The 20428-nt window shown below is 35.0% G+C and overlaps 1 protein-coding gene across 4 annotated transcripts in view; it reads right to left on the bottom strand.

The window, feature by feature from the left end:
* Positions 1-20428, bottom strand: part of IPO11 (importin 11) — an 80796-nt gene that overhangs the window by 28811 nt on the left and 31557 nt on the right. For all 4 annotated transcript variants that reach the window (XM_017811288.1, XM_017811285.1, XM_017811287.1 and 1 more), the window contains exons 18-29: positions 18476-18602; positions 16400-16433; positions 16177-16217; positions 14998-15114; positions 13445-13558; positions 11962-12077; positions 10441-10517; positions 5914-5993; positions 5304-5384; positions 2900-2995; positions 1319-1432; positions 319-440 (exon numbers count right to left, since the gene is read on the bottom strand). In XM_017811288.1, coding sequence (XP_017666777.1) covers positions 319-440; positions 1319-1432; positions 2900-2995; positions 5304-5384; positions 5914-5993; positions 10441-10517; positions 11962-12077; positions 13445-13558; positions 14998-15114; positions 16177-16217; positions 16400-16433; positions 18476-18602 — 1119 coding nt within the window. The remainder of the gene's footprint in view (positions 1-318; positions 441-1318; positions 1433-2899; positions 2996-5303; positions 5385-5913; positions 5994-10440; positions 10518-11961; positions 12078-13444; positions 13559-14997; positions 15115-16176; positions 16218-16399; positions 16434-18475; positions 18603-20428) is intronic.

The raw sequence follows: 20428 nt of genomic DNA, 5'->3' as shown, positions 1-20428 counted from the left end.
CTACTTAACCATAGAGGAGAGAAGCAGATAGTTCAATGTTAATATGAGAATGGACAATAAAATCTGCAGTGCTGGTTTCTCCCTTTTACTAAAGCACACCTTCCATGACATAGAAGAAAGGTTACTATAATTCTATGAAGTCAAATAAAAGGGTAACATAATGTAGCATGGAAATTCTTTTTAAGTTTCTCTTGGGAAAAAAAGAGTAAATAAAACTCCTTATATTGGAATATATAGCTGCAGAATTTTGAAATAGTTTAAAAACTATCTCAACGGCCTTTGAAGCATTCTTATTTAACACACTATATATTTGCTTACCCATTCAATGATGGCAGAAGAGAAAGCAATGCCAAAGCAGAAAGTTTTCTTCTTTCTGGCTGAGTGATGTTATCCATCCGATCAACCCACATTTCAATCATGTTACCAAGAATTTGGTCCAACTGCAATGGGAAACAGAACATTTCTTTTTATTTATCGAGTGTGTCAGGCTATTCAGAAAATATTTCCTTGTAATTTTTCTACCAACTGAATACATTGTTTGGTCTTGGAATACAGTTATGTATACATAATACACCACACAGCTATGTATAGCTGACAGAAATAGCAAACAACAGTTATTTATTAAACTTTCTATGACAGGGCTTCCAGGCCCTGAACCCCCAAACATTAATTGTAACCTACAAGTTAGAAATGCACTTAATTCACGGACAGGGCACTGATTCAGAGTCGTGAATTACTCAAACAGTTTTCCCCTAACAGTTTAATACATACAAAACATGTGTACTTACTCTGTTTTACTTACACTGGTGATAAATGAAAAAAAAAAAACAAACTTGTTTTTACCTTTTGAAAACTGTATTATACTCAAGGATAAGAAAATTACTAAAATTCCACTTAAAGACACAGAACACTCATAGCAAAAGAACCTCAGTAATCTCATCAGTGAAACTGCAGCACATTGAACCTGACAACCCAAAAACTCAGGGGAGAATGGTTCAACCATTATCCACGGTGCAAGACCCATCAAGACAGCACAAAGAGAAACTCTTGCCCTCCAAGAGCATGCAAACTAAAGGGGTCTACATGGATAAGTGTGGGATGCTTTAAGGTAATTGTGGGAATATGTAAAAATTGTTACAGGATGTTCAGGGAAAGGAGCAAAGAAGGGGCAAGGGCCCCTTTTCAAGGTGAAGTGTGGAGGAACAACCACAGAAGACAGAAGGAAAAGCTCCTTTCAATCAAAAGAAAGCAAGGCTTGGCGATGCAATACAGCTCAAATACCAAGACACAAAAACCCCAAAAGGACAATAAACCTTACCTCCTGACCCAATTCACATGCCATCTGGCTCAGAAGTAATGAAAAAAACCTTGCATTTTGTAGTAGAACTCTACCCATGATCCCCAGATAAGTAGACATCACCACTGGGTATCTCTGTAACAAAAATAAACCAAAATAAAGGGTGCTTAGTTTAACTAAAATAAAAAAATTTGACACAAAGCAGCAATACATGGAATATACTTGCATGCATCCCTTATATCTTTTATTAAATTTTAAATTATAAATTGTAATTTAAGAGCCCCTCAGAAGACTAAGCAAACAATCTTTACCAAGATTTCTCAATTCCAAACAGCTGAGTCAGCTTGCAAAGTGATTTTACTTTAAATTTAAAAACCTGTATCTTAAGGAACAAACAGTATATTATACTGCTAAAAAATTACTTTTGAAGTTGATTAGGGTTCAAAATTACTGCTTACAATTTCAGTAACATTAGGAAATGCTTAGTATTTCTGAAGTTGTTACTTATTTCAGAGAGAAGCTATAATACATTTGCCTATAATTTTCAAGTGTTTTTCAAAATTAACTGGATAAATTAATAAGTTCATTAATTATCTTTTGTTATTACTTTTAAAAGAAGCTACAGAGGTTTGTACTAAATTCAGCTTGTAACAATATAACTGTATTGTTACATAACTGTAAGAATATAACAGCTAACCCAGATTAATATATTTTCAATGAGGTACAATGAATTTATTACTCTTAAATCAGAAGACATTTTAATAATCCACTCTCTATCTTTGTGCTTGGTACAGCAAAAAGTACACTGCTACATAGTATTACTTGGCTTAAATTTGGAAATCTTATTTAACTCAATAATAATGGGAGCCAAATATTGATATTTGAAAGTCTTCAATTCTGGAAAAAAGCAAAGGTTTTGATTAAAAAAGTCAAAAAGCATGAAGAATTCCACCCACTGATTCTGCTGATTAAAATACTTCAATTTTTCTCCTGCTACTACTGCAAAATTCAACACAGTTAAAGCATATTGGATTTTTCTCTTTTTCATCCAACATGGCAGTTTGTTGAAGACAAAGAGAGAAAATGGAGATATAAAGACACCTAAGCCAACGAAATCTTAAAAAATCTTCTGTCTTACACATTCTTCAGCTCTTCATATTACATATGTCAATTAGAAAAAGAAGGTCAACTCAATCTTCTCCTTGTCCAGTTTGTTTTTCTCTGGTTCAGGCACATTTAAGAAGGAGTAGTGTGTGTCTTTAAAAAAACCCCAACAAAAATTCTAACACCTTCAAGGGATTAAACTAGGCGTAGAGTTACAGCAGCTTTTAAGTGTTAATAGTGAAGGAACAGTAGAACCACAGAATAAAATTTGTTCTATTTTATTAAAACAAACACTACATGACAAAACAAGTGATGGATATGTTGGTTTATATCTTGTGCTACTATGTTACTTTTACAGACTTTTACTATAGTTGTCAAAAATCTATCATATGCTCTTAAAACAAGAGAAAATACAATATCAATATGAAAAAACTGACCCAGATAATGGCCTTTCACATTCAAAAAGGAAAAGTAGAGAGTAGTTAAAGTAATTCTTACCTCCCCATCTATAATCCCCCTGAATACTGATGGCAGAAGGGGTTGAAACATTTGGGGACCCAATACAGGGTTTACTTTTAGGACATTTTCTACAACCTTAAGGACAAAAGCAAATTAGACAATTAGTAAAGTACATTCATATATCTTAACTGAAGCTTTAGTGCCACGTATACTGGTGCACATATATAAAGTGCTTGCAGGATGTTTGTCATTAAATACCAGCAAACCCTAGGACTGCTGAAGGTATATTCTAGTAAAGTACTCTGCAAACCTAAATTGCATAAATGGACCTGATGAAAACTGGGATGACAATGAAATCCACCCTTCTAAGCACCTTGTGATCCTCCCCACAGCCCTGGCAAAGCTGATGAGGTAGTTGGAAGGAAGGTCCTTGTTAAGGTTCCAGGAAAAGCAGCAGGTTGAAGGTTCATTTCCATACATTTGTCTCATCGCTTTTTTGAAGAACCACTGATAAAGGACCTACCATCTCTTTGCAGATCTGCTCTCAGAGGTGCTATTCTGGGTACCCTGGGGTACTCTTAACTTCCATCTCCACCCCCCACTGAGCTGTTCCTTAAAGTAATTTTTAATCTTGTGTTCTTCAGTTTTAATTTTGCCCAGATGTTTGGGCTCTCCCCTTGTAGTAAGATGAAGAAGAGAAGAGGTTGTGAGAATAAGGGGCTGATAGCTGCTCACACCCACTTCTAATAAAGACAGAGACCATACACATATATACACACACTGATGTGTATAAAGCATATAAAGGTACAATAAAGGTACCTCCCTCAAACACTCTTAGTCTCCACTTACTTCTATCTCACTCTATCTCAGAGGAACTTCCACAAGGAACTACTCTTCCATGCTCTTGTCCAATCCCCCCTAAATATTTTTTTTTGCCTATTGAACTTTGTTCCTACTAGCTTCATTTAATACCCTCTATTTCTTGCCTTGAGAGAGATATTAAGCATCTGACCTTTTACAGTGGCTCTCAATTTTGTAGACCTTTAATATACGGAAGTATAAAAGAGGTATATTATAATACAGAGGCAAACATAACTTTTCCATCACTCATCTTTCTGAGTACTGGAAGTTTTGGCTAACTCATTTGTTCCTTGCACAGTCTTTTCAAACTTTATACTGTCCATCTCAGATAATTAAAAAACCAAGTCACATCAAGCCTCAGTAATCTTGCAATGAATTGTCTTATCAGTCCAAATTAGTATTTTTCAACCTTATTGATTTATATTTCTAAAGTCTATTTTCAATCCAGCCAAAGCTGCTTGTAGGAACTATTTCAGAGAACAGCCCTAGGTGTTTCTGTTCCCAGTATTTATCTTAGAGGTTTTTTATGTAACAAGTCAGCATAGTGAAGCCTGATAAAATGTTCTACTTTTTGTAAAAATATTTGCAAGGAGTATAGCTCAGTTATCCCTCTGGAATCAACATGGCATAGTAGGAAGATGTTCCAAGTATACTACACAAACTTTGCAGATAATGCAACGCCACTCTGGGACTCAAGTGAATAAATGATTCCATCATTCCATTTTAGAGATCTGACTAAAAGCTCCTGCATAAAACATTTGCCCAACTATAGACTCTAAATATTACTGATAGACTGAACTTGACATTTTAAATTTCAGAAATAAAGTCCTTAAGCTCCTCACAGCAGAACATACAAACAGGGAGGTCTACCAACTTCTGTTATTTTCTGTCCTAGGATCCTGAAGCAGTTGTATGACCCACCAAAGAGGGAGATGGGATCCAATTTATTCCCTCCATTGCATTTACAATTATCTGAATTTAAGTCCGAGTTTTTATAAGCAACACAGAGCCCCCTGTCATGCAACCACTGGAAACATAAGTAGTAATACATTACTGCTACTAATCTTTCAGTGAAACTATCTTTCACTCCATATTCCAAATTTACTTCCTGAAATTCTTCAAAAGACACATTCAAAGTATCATTCTTAATATTTGTAAAGTTTAAAAATTCCACATTTCTTTCATAATACCATTTGAAGTTTGTGTGAATATAAGGGGTTTTCAGTACTTTGAAAAACCTCTAGCAACTCTTTTCTGACCATTACAATTGCCACTCATGCCAAAGGCAAAGACTGTTTGAACACTATGTCATGGTACGTATGCAAGTATGCTATACAAAGGAATTTCACTGAGATCACATACATACAACATTCAATATAGACAGGAAAGCTTGCTCTAAGACCTACTACACACGCACAGACTTTAAATAAGTAGCTTGACCTTGTATTGGTAAGCACCAATGACTCCAGTATCAAACTTTGCTAAATATGTTGTTTTCTCCTACATGTTCTGCATTTATCCTACTTGAAAACATTACATGTACAGAGCTGAGTATCAGGGTATTATTTTTATTATACTGCACCTTTAAAACTTGAACTTGACCTTCAGTAGTTATGTCCTTCAAAAGTTCACAAAATGACCTGCATAAGTCAGTAGCATACATCTGAAATAAAATGAAGAAGAAGGTATTATGCAAACATGTTTTATGAAGACTCAGCTTCTCTTCAAAGATCCTATCTGCTAAAATGCTCATCATTCCTGAACTAATTAAAATCTAATCTAAGTATTTTGTTGGTTTTTTAACACTGCAGGATTTTTTAAATCTCAAAGAATTTTCTAATGAAGAAAGTATGAGAACATGGCATAATATTTCTAGTTCAACTCTTGTTAGAATTTATGATCATAATTTTAATCTAGTAGGATAATTAGAGTAACTGTTACTACCCCACTTTTCAGATACCAAAGCACTAAATCAATCCATAAAGCATTAATTCTAAATAATCTTCTTTCTCAAATCTGATTTGAGTGTCCACAATGCACCCTAAAGACCTAACAATAGAACAGTAATATGTTTTTATATACATGAGTAAGAGTATAAACTTGTGTATGATATTTTCCAAGATGAGAGAAAAAACAGTTTGTCAGTAGGGAACTGAGAAGATAATATGAATTTTTACATAATGATAACATACCTGTAAAAATTCAGATGATGATAAGAAAATATAAGCATTGATGATCTTAAAGCAATTTTTGAGGTTTTCTGAACTCAGCTCTGGAAAAAATAGAAATCACAATTCACAACCTGATCACCAAACTGAAGTACAACCAAAGTGACTTGCTTCTAAAAGTCTCTTTCTTCTCACAGCTTACAGTGCCAGACTCCAACAAGCAGAAAAACGTTATCTTAGATCCAGTACCAATCAGGTTCTCTCTCCCCACCAGAGACAATATAGAAGTGGGATGACAACAGCTCTCATGTACTCAAATGGAAGCAAAAGAAATCCTGTGACCTCAAAAGCCACTATTAATTAAAAAAATTATAAAAGAAAAAGTCAAGTTTTGGATGTGATAGTGGGTTAAGAAGATATTAAAGAGAGCACAAACGAAACACATATTTAAGAGACCTACAATTATTGATAAATAATCTCTCTCACATTTGAGTCAGCAAATGCTGCGCAGAAGGAATAAAACAAAGATTGCAGTTCTGCTCTTCTGAGCCAGATGCCACATCAAACGGCATTGAGCTGAAACCTACTGACCTTTAGGGCACACCTTGAGTGTAAGGCACACCTTTCAGTAAGGAAAGCATACCCATTTAAGAGATAGATACACAGAAAAGAAGATACAGGGAAGCAGTTGGAAGAGAGAAAAAAGACATGTCTTCAGGCACTATCTTTATGACTGTTTTCAAAAAAAAAAAAAATCACGCCAGAACATCTATGTGCAGAACTCATGGCAAAACAAAAGGTTTCAAAGTTTCACATGGACGTTGATACCAGTGCAGAAAGTCCATAGCCATCATTATCTAAAAACAAGACAAAAGACCAAAAAAAAACTCAAAGGGCTTGTCTTAAAACCATCTGTAAAGTTCTAGGGAGTTTCAGCAGTTTTGCTTTTTTTCCCACCCATTAAATAGAATATTAATGTTCCTCTATTTGACATGGCCACGGGACAGCTTTGCATTTGTGACTACTTTCATATGTCAGTGCATGGATAGGGTATGTCTTGTTATCACTTATTTTGAATATTTACCTATCTTGACTTGAAAAGGTTTTATTTTTCATCTATCCATCCAATATCCTCATCAAAAGATTCCAATACATCTATGAATTAGCTTTAGTATCAAATTATTAGCATTATACATGGTAGACCTCCTTAGAGGTCTGCAGTTTGTGAGTTTTTTTCTTACTGGACATTTAAAGTTTCAGACACTGATCCAAATATTCAAATTCTAAGTAAATGGACACATAAACATGAAGTGCTATTAAATTTTCCATAACTTTCCATTCTATGATTCTTTGATAACTGATACAAAGGTAGAAAGTATGTGTAGCAAAAATCATATTTCAGATCAGAGGGCAAAATCAGGTAAGACTCATGTAATGGAAATGACAGAATTTCAGCCATTCAATCTGTGCATAAAGCTCAATGTTTAGTAAAAGCATTTTTCTAGAAAGGTATCATGTTCAACTGATTATACTTAAAAGTTAATTGCCCATCAATTCTCTTGCCAGGTTTTCCTGAATTAAACACATATTTTTCTTAATTAATGTGCTCCTTTGGGTTTTCTTAGGGATCAGAGGACTTTGTCCAGGTCCAGTAATCTGCTTTTTGCCACTATCTTTACAAATACAGCACAGGTACATTAAACCTGATGCTTCTTGAAACAGGTATGTCTAGACTTTGACCATATTTCCAACCTGAAATTGTATCAGATTCATTTTAAGCATCCTCAGTGCAGAAATGCATCCAATCCTCAGAGAACTAATGTATTTTTCCATTCCACATCATGCAATTTATTGCAAGACATGGACTAAAGAGCCTCTGCAACTCCTCTTTAGGGCAATTATATTTCAATAGAATTTAAACAGTAGCAGCACTGCTGATATGAAAACCAAATATGACAATTATGCTGTGAACTATCCTTGTATATCAGTGATAGCACCATAATCTTTGAACGTTAAGTGAAATCAAGCCTTCATGGAAATGCAACATTCTGCTCCTGAAGGCAAATCTAATTGACTTGTATAATTCCTCTGATGTTCAGTTCCAACAGCAGTAGTATCCTGAAATGGGTGTGAAAAGCTCTTTTCAGAAGGACAATTATATCTGGAATGGAACAACTACCTATTATTTTCAGACTAGTTAAAAAAGTAAAATTAAAAACATTTCTATATTTTTCCTCTTTCAGTTCAAAAATCTCATGTAGAAACTATTTCTCTCCCTGACTTCCAGATTTTTCTAGTTCAACCATGTTGACATCTGTCACCTTTTCTAAATTACTTACATGCTGATGTAGCAGGTAAACATACCAGAAAAATAGTTACATTACCTGTATGTTAGAGTAACCCCATTCAGTAAAAATAATTTCAGAAAGTAAAGGTCAGGAGGTTCATATTGCTTACACTGTAATTTCAAGAAAATTATTTTCTGGAGCACTTTGCTAGTTCTCCACCCTGCCCCAGACATAAGCAAGGCAGTTATCTATTCAGAAATTCCCTTCACCTTACCTGTCCTTCAGCTTTCACTTGGGTAACTGCAGACTGAATTGAGAACCAGTTTATCTTTTTTGCCTTATCTCAGACAGTTAAGGCACACAAGACTCAGCAATTTTGACTTCCCAGTTGAAACACTTTGTCCTGACAGCTACATCATCGTGCTAAGAAGGACAGGAAGAGCCAGACCCTAAGTGCTGGAAGTTTCAGGTGAACAGTGCTACTTGTATGCTGGAGGAACTCTGCTACAGAACTAAGACTGAACACTTATTGAAATTACTAGCACAGTTGACCATCATTGATCAATACATTTTTTTTTGCAAGATGCTGCACTTTTAACTGTGCTGTTACACTTGATATAAGTGAAGAACCTCATTTTCAAGTGTAATGAATGAATAAAGTAGCTGCTTGTGGGGTAGTGGACAGCAGTACTGTACTGTTTTTGTAACTACCATGTTTTAAAACAAGGTTAGTACTAATCCAAAACTCCAGCTCTGTTTAAAGCATCACAATACTGTGGCTGTGTCCTGTCAAGGCTGTCCAGTCAGATTCTCCTGATGTAAACATATAGAATTTGCAGGCTAAAAGAAATTGGAAACCAGAATGGTTTCCAATTTCTGGCAAAATGTGCATCATTTTGGCTGACAGCAATCAAAATTTTTGACAAACACAACACTCAGAAAACAAGTTTCTCAGAAAAATGCTCAGGAACTAAACTAGTACTAGAAGTCTATATGATGAAATCCATAAAAATCCTTCTATAATTACACATCAGCTGCTGTATTGTTGCCACTCATCCTCGTCCCCGAAGAAAAAAGAATGTCTGACATAAGAATGTTTGAAGCATCACCCCAATGAAATCCTACCTAGCTTAACAACTGCTTGCTCTACCAGCATCATACAACAGCTTTCAGTTTTCAAAACAAGTAACGTTCTCTTGAGGATGTACTTTTTTCAAAAGAAAGCATCACTTTTCTCCAGGATTCATTCATGAAATAAGAAAATCATTACAAGCATAGAATATTCCCAAATACCTCCCCCTTTTGTGAGAAGAGTATGCCAAGGTTTCCATTCCTACTTATCTCTGCCCTGGAAAGTATCGCCGCTACAGATTCTAACAGGTAGCTCTGGAGTTAAATACTAAAACCACCACTAAACAGAGCAGTTTTATCATTAGAGATCTTGTATACAAAGAGAAATAACAGAAGACATCATCTTACACCTACCTATCACAGTCTATTGACCTTTAGTTAGAATAAAGTATAAGCTGAAAACAACTATCAAAAGGTAACTTCCATAATTCTGTGAACACATTGCTCTGAAGAAATTAATTCATTTGCTATATTAGCTACACAACCTATAAAAGCACAGCTAAAGATTAATTAAACACAAGCATATTAACACAATAAAATTTAAGAACAAAATTTTTATACTCCCTTTAATTATGAAGCAAAAGCACCTGAAATACCAGTATTCCCTAAGCACAGAGTCCTAATTCTCATTACTAAATTTACAGTTTGTCAACAACTCAGGCAAAACTACTGTTTTCAATTTCAGTACTGCTCGACCAAAATGCTTATAGACATATTAAGATAGTTTGAAAACATCCCACATTGTTATGAACTGAATTATGGAAAGCTAGTAATCGCATTCTGGTTGTAGGCAGAACAGGCAAGTGTTCGATACAGTCAATATCAATAAAACTCAGCACATTTGGTGTTTAATTTCAGGAACTTCTTAGAATAATCTCTGAAATTATAAACTGAAATTTGTCTTATCTTTTGGGTACAAGCACCTTTAATTTATTAAAAATAGAGAAATAGAGTAAAGAGACAATAAGTATCAAAGAAGATGACAAAGTCAGATAATAAAACCTGTTCCTCAATTTTTCATAATTACAATTTTGCAAGCTCCCTTAGTACTTGCAGCCACATCAGCATTACTTAATGTACAAACAAGCAATAGCAAAAAACCTCCTGAAAATTCTATTAGTAAAAGACTTACCAAGGAGGGAAGACATGTTCTGAAATATTCTCAGGAGCTCTGGTGTAAGACATGGACTATTCTCCAGTGTCACTAACCTAAGAATAGATTAAGCAAAATATTTTAGATTATTTATAAAAAACATTGAGCAATCATTTTGACAGATGTAAACACACTAACTTCCAGTAACCATCTATACGATCAACAACATATAACAATTACTGGAAGCATACTTCAAGCACAGCAAAAATGCTTACAACACAACCATCAGTATAGGCATGGTTCTTGCCAAGATAGGAAAACAAAGAAAAACATGTTACTGTCTTTTTATAATGACAATATAAGGTCTGAAATGCAGCAGCGAGAATGTTTCAGTATCCAGCCTGGGAATTCAGAGAAGGTGGGTAGAGAGGAGTATCTACAGTGCAAGGACAACATGAGTAGTGCTCTACACATCAAAGGAGAAGCTGTGGTGGCTATTTAAAACTCCTGAGGTTTGAAAATGGTAGCAACAAATTAAAATTTAAAGCCACAGAAACAAATTCTATTTTGTTCCTAGATCTTAGGCGTGGGATTACTGTATTTAAATAACATGTGTGATTAGGTAAAATATCTTAGCTGCTCTCCTTCTCTTTATTCAAGAAGCCATTAGAGTCCCAGCTGTCTCTGCCAGCTCCACCTAAATTCTTCTGATGCTCTAGGACATCTTAAAATATCATTCTTCTGCACAGACATCAGAATAGTAACCTCAAGATCAGTATTATTAAGAAGATATAAAAGTTCTGAACTCATACACTAAAAAAGCCTCAGTCCTAAATTTTGAGAAGCTCTTGCACTTTGACTTGCTGCCACCAGCACTAAAAATCTCAGTTTTGCTGCACATAGATCATCGGTAGCCTAAGTATTTATAATTCAAATGTTCATCAACAATTTAGATCAAAGGAATCCCTTACTATTTTAAGACAAACTATGTATTCCTATTCTTCAGGAGAAATAGGTGCTGAATTCAGTCTGGCTAAGAGTTTCCTCCTCCTATAGCGTCAGCTGCACCAGAAACAAATAAATCAGGCTCACAGTAAACTGATCAGAACATCACTTCTTGTTTTATGTTCAGTCACCAAACAGCCTGAGATCTAAAAGATAACTTCTACACTTTATCCTTGTAAACTTGACATCTCTTCCTGCAACCACCTTTGAGAACCGCTGGGTCACTGTTCTCCTGAAGTCAAGCACATCAAATTGTTAGTTTAGCATGCACATTGCAGTGAGTCTAGACTTTTTGTTTTCCTGTTCATTATAATTACAGAACTGTATCTTCACTATCAAATGTCTGAAAATTAATTTGTACTCAGCTATTTAACTGTGTTTCTTTTATTAAATTCCTACTCTCATGTCTTCTGAGAAAAAGTGTAATATAAATGAAGTCAAGGTAAGGTAACAAGAACATATAAATTTTAATATTCAACGTTTTTTACAATTTTTTCTTCTGTGGATACAAAAATAATTGTTTTAAAATTACAAACTGATAGAAAAAATTCTTACCACAGCTCTAAACCATCTTCCAGAAGATAGACATGTGGAGGCTGAGAAACATCTGTACTTAGCTGAATAACTGGAAGTAGAAAAGGATAGAGATTTTTGCTGTCTGCTCCCAGTCCCTACGAAAATAAATAAGAAATGTAAAATATGTCAAAAACCTCAAACCAAGCATAAAGAATAGCACTGGAAAAGATCTGCAATGCTGTTATGTTCACAAGTAAACGTGCATTCAAGAAATCAAAGGTTGAACTCACATTCATTTCATACAACAAACAACAAAATACTCAGATACTCGTAAGCTTTCTCTCAACACGTTTTGAGAAAATTATATGCTTTTTGAAAACAATTCTCTTATCAATAATCTGCATATTGTTTGTCTCTAAGAGAAACAATATACATTCCTAAAATATTCACTGGTCATTCTCTTTCTTGGAAGAGTCACAAGTCTAACAAATACTACATGACTAAATACTGAGCAGATCAAGAAAAGAACCACTCTTTGCCCTTACCGCACATGAAATCATTTGACATATTCTAAGAATCAAGAGAAGGGTTTGTTTTCTTAGCTACACAAAGATTCACAGATCGATGACAGTGATTTATTTTTTAAACGATCCATGAGTCATATGTAAGGATTTCTTCCCAAGAATGCAGAGTAAAGAATTTCTCAGCAATCACTTAAAAAGAAAACCCAATTTTTAAAAATAAGCTAAACAGAACTACTGTCAAACTAATAATAAATTAGAACTAATCCTAAAAGGAACAGAATTCTTAAACTGGGAACTGCCAATCATTGAAAAGCATTACAACATTGTAATAATTGTAATATTACTACTTAAGAAGAACTGATGAATTTGCATGAATTTGCATAATTCCTATATTTTGAAAATTGTTAATTTAAAATTATTTGATATTTCTAAGTTAAGGCTTCTTTCTCCATTTACTTATTTAAACAAATTTACCTTAAAAGAATCTTCCATAAATTTGTCTAATACAAAGAGAAATACCTTTTGTATACAAAAATACCTATATTTTTACGCTCCACAGGAGCCAAACCCAAGAATTTCTACAATTTGTTTATGGTAAAAATATATTTCCTCTTGTTTAAACTTACTCCACTTTTAAAGAAACCCTTATTTCTCCTCTCACTGTAATGTTTAGTCATTCCCTTTCCACTTCCTCGCCACTGTTAACTTGTATGATACCATCCTCTCAGTCATGCATTTCCCCAAGTTCAAGACTGCCTGCATATTAATTCCGTTCCTGTATGGACACCGTCCTACATCCTCAGAGCACTTCTCTTGATCTTTGCTAGTCCTACTATAACTTTCTTGAGAGGCAGGAAGGGTTGGAGAAGACAGGATGGCATACAGTCTGCGGTAAAGAAGTAGTTAACAGCATGGATTTTGCAGTAACCATGTATTGTTTTATTATTAAGAAAGAACTGTAGGAGATACTGACAACATTGACATGACTGATTCCTTACCTGGACGAGATGGATTAGGGTGGTTAGAATGGCACATCGTAGCATGTTGTGCTCCTCACTCTGCTTCCAAAGGAGTGGTAAATACTGAACCAAACATCCTACATATGGTCGTATCTGAAGTTCAGAACACAAATTGGTTTCTTAATGTGTAAATGAGTCTATTAATTTATCCTCAGCATAGTTTCTCAAAAAATATAATAGCTGCTTTTGTCATAGTAAAAATACCAAGTTTGCTCTAATTTACTCCTCTTTCCTCTTTCTAAAACACCATATTCTTTACTCTGTGACTGAAGTAACTTCTGACTGCAGAGTAGTTCAAAAAGAACAAATTACTTACAGTGATATTTGTGCACAGCAACCAGGCTTAAGTAGTAAATGGAACACAAAAAATACTTACAATTTGATAACCAGTGATATTTTCATAGTAACATATTCTTCACTGAGATAGGATTCCTAAACAACAGAATTTTCTAAGACCAGAAACAGTCCCCCAAAAAAAAGCTGAATAACCTCTGAAGTCATCTGTCCTTTGAGCAGGGGTTAGACTTCATAACTTCCAGAGATCTGTCCTAATGTACATTTTTTCTATTATTTTCTATTATTTCCATTTTTTTCTATTATGCTCTTCAATACTAACGGGTTAATCTATTTGTCTTCTAAAGTATTTAATTATGAATTAACCTAAACAGATTGAAGGGTTCTTTCTCAACTTCTTTTTAATGCTGCATCTCTAGCTGATCTGAAATGCAGAGAAATCTGGGAAACCTACTGTCATGTTGACTTCTTCTACAAGGGACAATTATGAAAGCTTCATTTGGCTCTTAGACAGGACTATTTGTAGAATGAGGAGATAAGCTCAAAACCACACATTATCTCTCTCCTTAATATTGGGGGAAAAAAAACCACAACAAAACCTGAGACAAAAGCAATCAACTATTGATTCTTTAATTCTGCAAAACCATCTTCGATTTCTTTACGTATAAGCTGAAGAACATACTTTAACATTAACATAATGTGAATTTGAAACTTTTCAGGAAGTTAAGGAGAGCGGTGTATAGGCAACTGTGACCCATATCAGCACCAATGAGAAACTACAAATTTAACTGCACCATGCCTAGGAGTGCAAAGCATTTTGTTCCCCAAATGTCTCCTTTAACACATAAGATTAAATAAAATATTAGTTCAGATCTATGATGAGACAATTAGAATAAATCACAAATACAGATCTATGATGAGACAATTAGATTAAATCACAAATAAAAAACCAAAATTGCAAGAAAGACCATAAGACAAGCTGCTAAAACCCTTCTGTACTAAAAAAGATGAGTCAATACAAAAAATACATAGTAACTAAAGAAAAGTAGTAACTGAGCAGAACATTTAACCCAAAAGGTAAATGAGAATTGAAAAGAGAAAAGAGGAATGCAAACAATGCAGGCAGCTATGACAACAATAACGAGTCTATTAACTTTTTTTTCCATTTTTCTTTCACACCAAGTCTTCCCCTGTGTTCTTACAACAAAGCTAACACTGAAGTATATAAAAAAAAATACCTGCATATTGACTCTTTCAATCACGCAAGACAGAACATGAAGAACATGCATTTTAGTGTCACATTGTGTTACTTCCTGTAGTAGCTGAAAGAGCAGCATAAACATGGATTCCAGGTACTAAAAGAAAAATAAAGAACTACAGATTAGACCATCAAAAATACAATTAGTGACATGAATTGGTAATTTTCCAATGTATGCTCACAACTCTAAGACATCCATAGACTTTGAAAAACACTTTGAATGTGTGCAAAATTACTCTTTCATTTTGAAAAATGCACATTAGGCAATCATTGCCTAAGCAAGGTAAAAAAATTCAGATATACTCTTACATAACAGTTCAAACATGATCAGTTTGACTATACACCATTTTCACACTTTGGTAAGTGTAAACATGACTTCACAGGTAAAATAGGCTGTCTCTCCAGAAGGAGCACTTTGTTAATGTCAAAGCAAAGCTTTGGGCCAGTAGATAAATTTAAATATTGAGCTGAAAAAGACATCTTAAAACAATTCCAATATTTACAGTCTAAATGCACTCTGCATTTTTGTTTTATTTGTTCTCAAGAGAGTTGAAATCTACACGGAAATCATAATCAAATGAGAAACACCTGCTAAATTTGAGTGATCAAAGTAAATCTTTGCTGTACTTATAATTATTTACTTCATGACAACAGTAATGACCACTGTATAGAACACAAATATAGAAGAATGAGAAAGTCTGTGGTTTTTGGGCACTACTTTAACCAAACATTTGTAATTAGTATTTTTATGAAATAGCAGGTTGGAAAGTAGCGTGAAACAGGCACACAGGAAAGCCACATTGCTGTGGAGACATATTTGTTAGATACAGTATTAATACTCTCTTAGCAAAAAGAAAATTACTGTCTGTTAACACATAGTATATACAGTATTAAACACACTGCTACGAAGTTGTGATTGCTGTAATACCAAAATGTTCTGAATTGTATGTCATTGTATTGCACATTAGCAACCTTAACAGCAGCAGTATAAGTTAAAATTTTGGTCTATGAAGACTGAAAAAATAATACATACATATACACCCCCCCCACACACACTCCCAATTACTAAATAATGTAGTTTAAAATGAAATTGGAAAACATTTTTTCCTGCTTTTCTCTATGGATTTATCTACTCTTCAGAATATATAAATGCTCTTACCGGTAAGAACTGTTCAGTTCTGAACTCAAAGTCATCTACAGGTGAACAGTCATTAAGGAAAAATAATACAGATTGCAGATGGATACAAAACTCAAATAAGCAAGTATTTCATGGATACACAAAAATTATAATGTGAAGAATTTGGTAATAAGTTTAAAATTGCTTATTTTCTAGTAACTCTGAATTAAGAACTAATCAAACATCTTTGCAAATAAAAGGATATTTAACTTCAGTGTTGTTGCTGTCTCGATACGGACCTGAAAGGCAAAAGTCAAAAGCGTAATGCATATGTCCATTAAACATTTTGATTATCGACCTAATACCTGACAATATCAAATCAGTTGATGTTTTGGCAGTTGAATAATTCTCTGTGTTCTGTCATCCTCTAAGAAATGCAGTTAGTTAAATTCATTTTCTTTTGCTTTCATTTTAGTACACTTTACATTTTATTTGGCATTGCTAAAGTGGTAGAAATTAGAGAAACCACTCAGGCAAAACATTCATGAAGGACAAGTAAGATATGTTCTTGTTTAATTCTATCCAGCCTGTAATAAAACCTCTAGCAACGGAGGAGGAGTTTAACTTGGAATTATCTCATGGCTTGTTGTAAACAAAGAAGCACAGAATCAAATAAACTCAACAAGTTAGGTTGTTCTTCCTGGTAGATGTTCAGATGCTTAAAATGCATTAACTAAAAACAGTTGACACAGAAACACATCCTGCTCTGCTAAAGCTGTCTGGAATCACAGAAATAACTGTTATGACTGCCAATTACCAACTGATATGTACCTACTAAACTAGCTAAGATTATTTGGGGTTTTTTTGTGAGCTGCTAGCTCTGTTTGTTTAAAAATAAAAAAATAAACAATAGCAAAACAAGCTTCTTAACTCAATCTCACTTGCTGGTAAACTGAAGTTGTAGCTTAAACCAACAGAGTTGTACTCAAGCAGGATAACAACCAATGCCATTTATCATACCCTGCTAGCAGATAACTTTAATGCTTAAATATCCATAGAATCACAGAATCACAGAATCATTACGTATGAAAAAGACCTCCAAGATCATCTAGTCCAATCATCAAACTAGCACCACTATCATTAAACCATGTCCCTAACTGCCATATCCACACATCACTTGAACGTTTCCAGGCATGGTGACTCTACCTGTTCCAATGCCTGACAACCCTTTCTGTGAAGAAATTCTTCTTGATGTCCAACCTGAACCTCCCCTGCTGCAGCTTGAGGCATATTTTCTCCCGACACTACTATTTGCCTGGGAGAAGAGGTCAACCCTCACCTGGCTACAACCTCCTTTCACATAGTTGTAAAGAACTATCTGATAAAGTCTCCCCTGAGGCTCATTTTTTCCTGGATAAACAACCCCAGCTCCCTCAGTCACTTCTCAGATGACTTACTCTCCACATCCTTCACCAGCTTCCTTGCCCTTCTCTGGACATGCTTCAGCACTTCAATGTCTTTGTTGTAGTGAGGGGCCCAGAACTGGACACAGGACTCAAGGTGCAGCCTCACCAGTGCCCCGTACAGAGGGACAGTCATTGCCCTGGTCCTGCTGGCCACAGTATTTTTTATCCAAGCCAAGAGGCCACTGGCCTTCTTGGCCACCTGGGCACACTGCTCGCTCACATTCAGCTGTTGTTGACTGGTATCCCCAGGTCCTTTTCCACTGGGCAGCTTTCCAGCCACTCCTCCCCCAGCCTGTAGTGCTGCCTGGGGTTATTGTGACCCAAATGCAGAACTCAGCACTTGGTCTCGTTGAACCTCATACCATTGGCCTCAGCCCATTGATCTAGCCTGCCCATTGATCTAGCCTGTCCAGATCCTCTGCAGAGCCTTCCTACCCTCCAGCTGACCAACAGGCCTGCCCAGCTTGGTGTCATCTGTGAACTTGCTGAGGGTGCACTCAATCAGTACTGTATACTGCAAGGACTAGTCATAGAATAACCCTGGTTTATCTACACAAAGTCTCCATTTGTTTATAAATTATTAAAGGACATTTCACAACTTTCTTTTTAAAGAAAGAGAGTGCTGCTCTTGCAATTCCTTTTATCCATCAAAGTCATCACTTACTGAACATCTTCAGCGCTTGTTTAATGTTTTTGACATTACTGTTCAACATCTCCCCAATTAAACATCACCAAATCTTCCCAATGGTTTATCTTTTGAAAGACACAGCAGACTTTAACATGATGTTATGAAATTTTCAATCAAGTTCACACAAGGTATGGTATTTATGTTTTACAAAACAAATGTTTAATCCAAAACAGTTATTTATACTTACCACTAAGTCACGGTCTTGAAGTAAGTTACGAATTGCTTCATATAAAATAGGTCTCAAGTCTGATTTGAATTTTACAGAAATCCACTGTCCAATCAGCCATATTACTCGTCGGCGTATTGGTTTATACCTTGAAAAGTAGGAGAAAAAAAATCGCATTTGTTACCTCATTACACTTGATGTTACAGAATACTTTGATGAAAAAGAAATCCAAGGATTATGATGAAAATGTTATTATCCAAAACAATTAAGAGATTCAGTTTGTCAAGACCTGTTAGTGCAGAAATCTTTTTCACCAAAATTCTTCATAAGGAGGCACAGGAGACACCAGCTTAGCCTGAAAAGGTTAATTTTCATCCTAAATGACTAAATCTTGAATGTCTCACTAGAGACACAGTTTATTCTGCACACAGCACACCAGTTAAAAAAAAGAAAAGAAAAAAATGTTACATTTATTATTGCCATCATGGCATCTACTGCTTTGACCACAGCTTCCAGCAATTTCTTTGGCATTCTTTCTATGCTCAAAAATTATAGGTCAATGCAATTTAAAAATGCAAACTTAAGGACTGCATTACAGCAACTGTCAAAGTAGTTCATGTCACCAGACTAAAACTATTCTAAGAACTGACATCACCTAATCTTGCACTACTGCCACAACAAGGGTGCAAATCAAACAGCTTTAGAGTCAATGGTAAGAACAAACCAGAACAACAGTGATCGAGAAAAGCATTTTACAGAGCTGCTATTTTTCTCCGGTGATCATGTAACTCAGATTTATATGTTTAACTTGCAGATGTATAAAGTTAGGGAAGATGAACCCTATTCAGAGGATTTTAACTAACAAATTATTGTTATCATAAACATATTTTTCATTTGATGACCTTCTACCTTGTAAGCCATCAAGAAGCAATTTAAACTGGGAGTTATTGAGGCTTCTCTACATTTAATAAATGTGTTTTATTAAAAATTCCCATAACCACGAGATTATAAACAAAGACCATCTTCAGAGAACCTCAAAGTTATGGAAGGAGAATGTACATAGCAGTTCATTAGACTGGAACACAAAACTAATGAGGAGTAATAGTCCAGTGCTGCTCGATATTTACTGAGTGGCAATGAAGCATGAATAATGCATGCTGAAGCATAACTTACACAAGACATTGCCTTATTAATACCTTCTATTTGTTCAAGAATTTCATGATACAATTTTTGCTACTTTTAGAATGGCACTTTTTACACTTAACCTTGTAAAAATCAGAACATTAAAAAAACCCTAAGTACTTTTCTTGAGATTTGAGCTGGACGGTTTTGAAAACACAGTCATGTAAAGAAAAGTTTTAAATTATGTAAGTATGTAACTGTCTGCTGCCAGCAAGGATTTTCAGCTTTGTTCAATCTATTGTTCAATCTGTACACCTTACTTGCATCTCTATATTCTTTCTCTCTCCCTAGTAAAGACAGCATGCTTTTCATTTTTTTTTTGGGGGGGTGGGTGTTTTGGTTTTATTTGGTTAGGGGTTTTTGGTTTGGTTTACTTTTTTGTGGGTTCTTTTGGGGTTTGGGTTTTTGTAATTACTGAAGTTCCTAAAAATTCTTCTGCTCATACATGCTCAATTTTGAGGTTCTACTTTTTCTACGTTCACTACTTCTGGGAAAAGTTTACCTCTTAGAACATTTGTTTTCAGAAGAAGAGCACATACACTGGCTAAGCATAGGTCCGCTACTGAGCCTGGTAGACCTAAAGCTCACATGGGAAAAGCGATCATATTCCAAAATAAGGCAGCTTCTGTTGCAATAGCCATGGAACAGTATCTTTAAGGAGTCTGGACAGTATCAGATATTCAAGTCAAAAGTATTTTGCTTGATACTAAATTACTAAGTGTCACATCGATACTTTCTCTCTCAGCAGGAGATATTGTTTTACAAGTGCATTGTTGCAAAAAAAATTGTATG

This window comes from Lepidothrix coronata, unplaced genomic scaffold (assembly GCF_001604755.1).
Source record: "Lepidothrix coronata isolate B3197 unplaced genomic scaffold, Lepidothrix_coronata-1.0 Scaffold31, whole genome shotgun sequence".
NCBI lineage: Eukaryota > Metazoa > Chordata > Aves > Passeriformes > Pipridae > Lepidothrix > Lepidothrix coronata.
The sequence above is the reverse complement of the archived record's forward strand: the minus strand, read 5'-3'. Positions and strand labels throughout refer to the sequence as shown.